The sequence below is a fragment of the Triticum dicoccoides genome, chromosome 5B (genome assembly GCF_002162155.2).
Source record: "Triticum dicoccoides isolate Atlit2015 ecotype Zavitan chromosome 5B, WEW_v2.0, whole genome shotgun sequence".
Lineage (NCBI taxonomy): Eukaryota > Viridiplantae > Streptophyta > Magnoliopsida > Poales > Poaceae > Triticum > Triticum dicoccoides.
In genome coordinates this window covers 243,102,898-243,112,140 of record NC_041389.1, presented here as the reverse complement: position 1 = coordinate 243,112,140, position 9,243 = coordinate 243,102,898, and the positions used below count along the sequence as shown (strand labels likewise).

At 47.8% G+C, this 9,243-nt stretch overlaps 1 protein-coding gene across 1 annotated transcript in view; it reads right to left on the bottom strand.

Annotated features, from left to right (window-relative positions):
- Positions 1-8,098: 8,098 nt before the first annotated feature.
- Positions 8,099-9,243, bottom strand: part of LOC119308220 (mRNA-decapping enzyme-like protein) — a 4,517-nt gene continuing 3,372 nt past the window's right edge. Inside the window, exons 7-8 of the mRNA XM_037584340.1 lie at positions 8,522-8,962; positions 8,099-8,440 (exon numbers count right to left, since the gene is read on the bottom strand). Coding sequence (XP_037440237.1) covers positions 8,390-8,440; positions 8,522-8,962 — 492 coding nt within the window. The 3' untranslated portion in view covers positions 8,099-8,389. The remainder of the gene's footprint in view (positions 8,441-8,521; positions 8,963-9,243) is intronic.

The window sequence follows — 9,243 nt, the reverse complement described above, 5'->3', positions numbered from 1 at the left end:
CGGAGGAGGTCCAGGGGGCCCACGAGATAGGGGGACGCGCCCTAGGGGGGGCTCTGTCTCGTGGACAGGCCGTGGGCCCCCTGGCATTAATTCTTTCACCAAAAATTCTTATTAATTCCAAAAAGTGCCTCCGTGGATTTCCAGGACATTCTGAGAACTTTTCTTTTCTACACATAAAACAACATCATGGTAGTTCTGCTGAAAACAGCATCAGTCCGGGTTAGTTTCATTCAAATCATACAAGTTAGAGTCCAAAACAAGGGCAAAAGTGTTTGGAAAAGTAGATACGTTGGAGACGTATCAGTATGTCCCTAGTGATGTAGCTTGTGCCACTTGAAATTCATCATGCCTTCACTATGGCATTGGTTAGGGACTAACCATACTACCGTCTTGGCACTGACTGAAGGGAAACCGAAGCATCGTGGTTGTGGATGATGTTGCAATGAATCTCAAATGATTTTTCACATCAATATTTCTCATTGAATGTTTGAATTTGACCAGTTAGCCAGGGTTATCTCCCATTCCCGTGCACGACAGATGCCTGGGCGACCAATGATATTGTGTTGGAGTGAAATTTATTTGATGATTTTTAGGGTCTCGCGCCGATTAGCCATTTCCTTTCCCAGATCGCGTCGTGAGCGTAATTATCGGGATGGTTAGCAATTGAGCCCGTTTATAAGTGGGTGAGAGAGAAAGATAAACCATTCGTCCCCAAATCTCTTTGTCTTCCTCTTGCTACGCACATCCAACGTCGAGCCCTATCATCGCCTTGCTCTCGGTCACCATGAGCAACAAGACCCGAAAAATGGAGCTCGCAAAGTCCACTGCCACCTCTTCGTCTGCCGCCATTACCGATGACCGACAGAGGGGTGATTGGCTGCCATCGACCGTGAAGGTGGAGATACCAAAATATTTGACCATATTGAGTGCCACATATTCAGAAGAATGAAATCGAAAGCCGAGTGCATACTCTGTTCGCTAATTAGATTATCAGACCCAGCCAAAGTCCATATGCTTCACCTGCAATTTTAGTAAAGAAAAAGAATTTCACATGGAGACTCTGCATTGATTATCGAAAATTCAATGATCTAACTATCGAAAACAAATTCCCAATCCTAGTGATAGAGGATTAGCTAGATGAATTATTTGGAGCATGATATTTTTATAAATTGGATAGCAAGTCAATTTACTACCAAATAAGGATTGCAGGGGCTGACATGCACAAAACAACCATTAGATCCTACTTTCGCCATAATAAATTTCTGGTCATGCCTTTTGGTGTTCCAAATGCACTGGGCACATTTCAGGCACTCGTGAATGACATTTTTGGCCTCTATGCATGGAAGTTCATTCTAGTCTTTTTTTTGATGAGATGCTAGTGTACAACCAAACATAAGAAGGACACCTCCAACACCTACAAACTGTGCTATACTTACTACGACAACACCAACTTTTTTGCTGAACTATCAAAATGTGTCTTTGGGGTCAGGTAAGTGGAATATCTTGGTCATCTAATTTCTAGGATTTGTGTCTCCACTAGTCCTGCAAAATTTTAAAGCCATTATTGATTGGACAAATCCTTCAAGTGTCACTCAGCTTAGGAGCTTTCTGGGATTAGTCGGATATTACATAAGATTCATTAATTTTGAAAACCACTACATGCACCGCTAAAAAAGGGATTTTTCACTTGTCTCATGATAATGCTTTGCACACATTACAGCGACCTCTCATGTCTGCCCAGTCCTTGCACTACCAAATCTCTCCAAACCATTTGTGTTAGAGCCCGATGCTTCTGCAGTCATGCTTCAACAAGGAAGGGTAATTGCTTATTGTAGTTCAACTCTGTGTCCTAGGAATGATGCCCTATCAACCTATGAAAAAGAAGCCCTAGCAATAATGGAAGCACTAAAGAGTTGGTGTCACTATTTCCTAGGAAGGAAACTCATTATCAAAACAAGCCATTATAGTCTCAGATTTATTTAGATCATCAACTAACCAAGGGCATTCAACATAAGTTAATGATAACCTTTTGGAATTCAATTTCATAATGTACAAAAAGGGCATGACCAATAGGGTTGATGCTTTATCAAGAAAATTCTACTCATTGTTTTCTATTTCTCAGGTGCAACCTGTTTGGTTTCAGGACATAGTGGATAGGTACTTGCAGGATGACACTTTTAAACCTCTACTAGAGAAACTACTAGTGCAACCCTCAGACCCAAATTCTCATTATACTTTGTCATCCAACCTTATCAAACATAAGGGAAAATGTGTAGGGGACAACAGTGATTTAAAAATAAACTACTTATTGCCTTGCATTCCTCTCCCATTTGAAGGATACTCTGGTGTGAAGGCAACATATCAGAGAGTTAAGAACATCTTTTATTTGCCTAGATTAAAGAAAGATTTTGAGATTTTCATTTCCTAGTGTTCTATCTATCAACGATCTACGAGTGAGCATTGTTTGCCTCCAGGCCCGCTGGATCCTCTACCTACTCCTAATATGGCCTGGCAAAACATTATGATGGATTTCGTCAAAGGACTGCCCTCAAGGTAAAGAGGTAATTTTTGTTGTAGTGGATCGCTTCACAAAATATGCCCACTTCATACCCTACACAATTTAAACTATAGCAACGGCTTTTATTGACAACATAATCAAGCTAAATGGTCCACCTCTGCTCACTATCTCATACATGGATTGAATTTTTACTATTAACTTGTGGAGAGATATTTTCTAGTCTGAAAGTAGAACTAAGGTACAACATGGCCTATCACCCCTTAACTGATGGGCAATCGGAGTGTGTGAATAAATGCTTAACAACTTACCTCGGCTACATGGCCAACATTGAGCCTAAAAAGTGGGTGTCATGGGTCCCATTAGGCCCCTCCTAATGCTCCACCTTGTATACGTGCTAAGCCTTCCACGTAGGCAAAAAATCTGATGTGGCAAATTATTTAAGAGGAGAGAGATGAGTGTGGTGACCCCAGGAAGAAACAATGCTAAGCGTGTGAACCTAGGCAAAACATTTAAATGAAGGGAGCCCACTAATACATGAAGAGTTTTAGTTGCTAAATCATTAAATGAAGCAAGCTTAGCTACCATAAGCTAAGCACCTATGCATTGGGGAGTATAGTTACTAAGCTATTTAATGTGCTTAGCACCTCATCTAAGCACCAATGCATTGGGAGCAACCTTAGTAGAGTCGTGGTACAATTATTCCACTTACCATACATCTCTGAAGCTCTCTCCCTTACAAGCCCTTTATTGGGTTCCAACTCTCTTAATTAGTGAGCTCACTATACTGGAGCACGCAGAGCATGGCTCCATAGATATTTTGACTACAAGGCAACCCGGGCTGGACCAATTCAAATTCCATTTGCAACAAGCATAATCAAGAATGAAGAAATATGCTGATCTTAAGAGAGTAGACCAACAATTCACTGTTGTAGACTTGGTATATCTAAAAATGGCACCCTAAGGCTGGCAACATTTGGATTTCGAGATGCTTTGAAGCAGCAACATTAGTATTGTGGTCCATTTCTTGTCATTCAGAAGGTAGGGAGCCTCGCTTACAAACTGCAATTCCCAGAGTATGTGAAGATTCACCTAGTTCTTCATGTCAATTAACTTAAAAAGTATTTTGGCTCTCGGACTATACCATCTCCCACATTTACCCATTGTTAATGAGGATGGTACTCTTAATATGGCCCCGGCTACGGTGTTGGAAGGTTGTCAAATTCCTCGGCACAACCAAAAAGGAATCAAATGGGCAGTATAGTGGAAAAATTTATCGCCGAAAGATGCTACATAGGAAGACGCCGATTTGTCAAATTCCTTGCAGTATTTAGAACAACCACCGAAGCATGGCACGCCTCAACATGAAGCTCCTTGAGGATGTTCAAAGTCAATAAAGTTCAGTTATCGGATGGCCTATCTCGCTTCGCTCTGCTAGGATGGCTTCGAGCAAAGTCACTGTTCCAGATTAACTAAAGTTACTTTCACTTCGATAGTTGCTCTCAAAATACATATGCCTATATAACGCGAGGTTGTGGCATCTTTCCCGATTATTCCCTTGTTATTTCTGCATCATTGCCTAGAACCTAATACATTATAGTTATAGTAATAGAATATGGCCTCCTCAATTGGACTCAAACCCTAGTTCTGTTCTTCAAATTACTTAATTGCTTTGTCAATTCTGTTGGATCCCCACCAAGATCTAACACCAACATTTTTGTAATGAGAAGGGATTGTGGACCGAAAGGGAATTAGGTGGAGGAGAGGGATTCATCAAATCCCTCCCATCCTCAAACCGCTTGGGGTTGGAAATGCACTCGTACCAAGCAAGACCTAAGGGCGTGTTTGATAGCCAGGGATCCCTTGAGGATTCTGCCTCATTCCCTGGGTGGAAAGCCCAAGCGCAAAATCAGCCCCGGGTCATGTGCCTGGACATTTGGACGCTGAAATAGACTAGGGATGCATTTGGTTACCTGCATTAGGTCATCCAGGCCCGCAGGGGTGTAGTTTTGGCTTGTTTAGTAGCATGGGTTGCATCAAAATTTGGCCTGCGCAAACTTTAAAGCAACTCTGGGCCTAGCTTGCTGGAAACGGCCGTTTCCAGCAAGCCTGGCCCGTGGCATGCGAGGGGGCGCACGTCGGAACGACAGGCTGCACGCGCGGGGACACACGGTAGAAACTGCGCTGGCTCCCATCGCGGCGCCATAGCTCCCTCACCCCGTCCTACCGCTCACTCTCCCCTTCTCCCACCCCTTCACTCTCCCTCCTCCCATCGCTCAATCTCCCTTCCATCTCTCCGAGACGGACGCGACCACAAGATCTGCACAGTGAGCACTCCCTCCTTGTCAATGGCGGTATTACTTCGTCCCCCTTTGTAGCATAGGTAAGGTGTCACGCTCGCTTTACCGTGGATTGTAGATTGCACCTACTAGAGTGACAATTAGTAGGCTTCGGTTAGGGATCGGTTGAATCCGTTGTGATTTGCAGCAATCGATCTTAGGGTTCGAACACATACGGGTAGGGATTTCAAGGGTTCGAACACTAGTCTGTGAAAACCCTTGAATCATAGATGGTTTGAACAAACCCTCGAATCATCGACGGTTTGAATAAACCCTCGAATCGATTCGATGGTTTTCACACCCACGTGCTATGAATTTGGATGGACCGAGGGTTTAAACAGACTGGTGATAGAGCTTGTAGTCATCCACCTCGATGAGCTTGTAGTCGGACTGGTGGTAGCCTAGAGCCAGGCTGAGAAATTTACCTGATCATACGTGCAATGAGTTTTTCATTCAAGTAGTAGTTTATATGTGCATGCTCAATGCAGAATGAGAAACTCGTCCATGGAGGCAACAACAAGGCTAGCAAGGAGTCCGTATCTACCGGGAAGGAGAAGGAGATCAATTGTGCCTGGAAGGGCAAGGAGGTCACCTCTATAGGGAAGGGGAAGGAGATCGCCTCCGGCAAGAAGGAGAAAGTGCTGAGGATGGAGGTCCCCCCCCCCTTGCCCCGAAGACGGTGAAGAAGTACGACCATTACCAGGAGAATGTCGGCTCGACGCACTTCTGCAAGACCATCTTCAGACTAAGTTGGAGGTTCTGTAGATGCCCACATCCTTTAGGAAGTACCTCGTCCCCGTCTCAGAGATGTCCAGGCTGACGACACACAACGATACTGGACCTAGAAGGTCACCATGAAGATGATGAATGGCAGGCTCATCCTTGAAAGGGGTTGGGCTGCCTTCTGTGTAGCCCGCAACATCAGCATCAAAAGACTTCTCACCTTTCAAGCTGTATTTTTTAGGAACACCTTCAAGCTGGTGAGCCCCGCCAACCTGAGTATCCTCGCCTTCAACAACCAGGGCATTCAGGTTGTGGCAAATTGCGTGTTGCACGATCCAGCATTCTACATGGATGCTGAAGGTGCTAATGAGGGTGCTGATGGGCTTGATGGTGATGTGGGTGCTGCTTAGGTTTGAAGATTGTGTTTCGTTGTCATGCTATGTTTGAACTGCTATGCTTATGGTACGGTTATGGTTATCCATGGTTTGTGGTGTGTGTGTTGTGTGTATTGGTAACCTCGCCACTCCTACAAGAGGTTACCACATCACTCGTGATGTGTATAACCAAACAACACCTCTTTGCGTCTGGATACACCATGCAGGCAACCAAAATTGATGAGTAACCAAACGCATCCTAGGCTTTCTCTGCCCGATCCCCATGATTCCTTGGGATAGGATCCACATCTCGGACACCTGCCCACGCGGCTGCCGCCTCCCTCCCCTGCTACACCGTGTCTTTCCAAGGCTGTGCTATGTCTCGTACTCGTGCCTCCGCCTCCATCATGATCACCGACGGCGGTAGCACATGCTCACCGACGGCGGTAGCAGCCGCGTCGTTAGAGCATCTCCAGCCGCGCCCCCAACAGGCCCCCCCGGCAAATTTTTAGCGCCGGTGGCCGAAAATCGGCACAGTCGCGCCCCCAGGATCTCGTTTAGCGCCGGTTTGGGCGAAATCCAGAGCCGACGATCCCGCCCCGAACCCAAGCGGCCGGGTGTCGCCTGGGCGCGCCGGCAGAAGCGAAAAGCGGCGTGGGGCCGCTCTGTCGGCGACTGGAAGACCTTTTCCCGTCGTTTCCTCCCGCTCCCCCCTCTCTTCTCCATTCCTCCCGCCAAACCCCCACCTCCACTCTGCCCTTCCGCCTGCCATGCCGCCGAAGAATTACGTGATGCCGCGCGCCGCGACGGATCCCGCCGCCGCCGCCGCTCCGCCGAAGCAAAGGAAGCCTAGGGCTCCGTTGTCCAAGCCCCCCGGCATGAGAAACGCCAAGTGGAAGGCGGATGTGGAGCGTCGGGAGGCCGTCACCGCCGACAGGCGCAACAGGGCCAAGAAGGCCAGGGAGAAAGCGGCGCACGCTGCGCCTGCAGCGGCGGCGGAGCATGCGGCCGAACAGGCGGAGGCGGCGCGCGCGGCGATGATGAATCCACCCAGTGGGCACCCTTACCGCCGTACGCGGCCTGGAGCCAACAAAGCGTTGGCTCTCCGGCTGGTTCTCGTCGTCACCGCACCCATGGAGCACGCCGTCGTCAGGCTATGCCGATGGGGACGCCAATGGTGGCTTCAACCCCAGCATCACCTTCCCACATGGGCGCCCTGTCCAGCGCACGCCCTCGCCCGCGTTCGCCGGCGCTGACATGCTCCAGAGCGGCGACGAGAAGCTCAAGGCGTGGTTCTTAGGCGAGCGCGGCCTCATCCTGAACTAGATACCGGCGACGCCGGCGCCGCCGCACAGCCCCGCGGCTGATGACGATGCCTCCGCCACGCCCAGCAGCACAGAAGCCGCGCCGATTCCTCCCAGCCCGCGTACGCCGACGACAACGCCGCCGAAGGTTGAGCTCGATGTTTGATGAACTCCTTCCGCGCCCTTCCTTTTTTGTACGCCGAACGCCGAACTACTGCGTGTCCTTTTATTTTGATCGCCGAACTGTGACACCGAATCGCCAAACTATTGCGATGATCACCGGTTTGTTGTTTCTTTGAGCCGGAATGATGAATTTCAAATATGGAGCGCCTTGGGGGGCGGCACCTGAGGAGAAACGAATCCCATGGGCCGATCTAGGCGCTCTTGGGCGAACGGCTGGAGATGCTCTTAGATCTCCTCCCGCAGTTAGATAGGCGACCACGGCTGGAGTTCTGCGTCCTGCCCAATATGCCCAATATGCCACGCCACCAGAGAGGCTGCCGCCGGCAGCGACTGCTGCTGGTGGTGGCCGTGAAGACAACATGCCCAAAGAGGGGCTCACTGGCAGCAAGATCCGATGGGGAATGCTGTTGCTTCAGTTCACCACGTTTCAATTCTGCTTCAGTTCTATGTAGCGGTATATTTGCCCCTTTGAGCCAAATTATCTAGCCTACCATCTGCTCACTGTTCTTCAAATGCTCGTCCATGCATGACGTTGTAAAAGCAATGCCATAGAGAACCACATTCCCTGTTTTGCTTGGGAGTCCCATAGCAAAACCAGGGGCAACACAAAGAATAAACCATATGAAATACTCCCGCCGTCTGGGGCGGAGGGAGTACCTGTTAAACGAAAAATATGGTATATGACTGTCATGGTCCACTGTCTGTCACATGACCTGTTTCATCTCGGTGTCTTCAATTACATAAATATACTCTACGACAACAAAGATATTGGAAACAAGGGATACCGCGATATACGACCAACCATTGCTATCAAGGAGTGAAGGACTCTACATCAACACCTTAGGACAAAGCTATACAGTAGTTTGAGGACTAAAGGCTAAGAGGCATACAAAACTCACAAGAACAGAAGCACTCCTTTCATGTTTGTGACAAACAAATACTTCACAAGGACTAGCTAGCATTCAGCAACTCCCGGTAGATTAAATCGATGAACTCGTCACTCTGTTAGGCAATAGAAGAAGTGTTAAAAGCATATAAAAGCAGGAAGATTACACCTTGTTTTTTTCCCAATGCAGAACATACCTGAACAAGTCTCAGGAGGGCATCCTTAACTTTATCCCTCGAAATAACAGGTCCATCATTGTGTGCAGGGGTAAGGGATGCAGGCGGAGTTGGTGGTGGAAAGGGTTGAAGAAGTGGGGTACCATATGGTGGACGTTGGCTGGATGTGGAAGTTGGATGAAGAGGTGGCGCTGTAGGCATCAAGGATGAAACCGGTTGCACCAAAGATGTGGAAGAGGATGACGGAGGCACAAAGAATGCAGGAGTTACAAGGTCTGTCGAGCGGCCAGCATGTGGATTAGTGTGGAGGGGCAGTGGTGGAGCTGATGAAGCACTCATCTGATGTGTTGGAGCAGCAGATGAAATGATCATTGGTACGTGGGATGATGCAACAGACTCAGCAGGTGGGTGAGCTCTTCCAGTCTTTGGTGCAGTTGGTACATTCCCAACGTTAGCAACACCCTGCAAGTTTTGTCCAGATAGAATTCAACAGCCGCGTTTGACACTATGAATAGCAGTACAGTGAAAGTACCATACATAGAACTGTAACCAGCAAAAAGCATAGCACTGGTATACATTTATAACTCAAGAACCACGATAGACAATGAATTCACAAACCAGATAAATTAAGATACACAATTGAGCTTAAGCAAGGAAATTTAGGGGGAACCTTCTCCACCCCTTTCCTATCCAACGCGGAGCGGCAGAACTACTCGTCTGCAAAGTGGGAAAGCTCCCTCCCT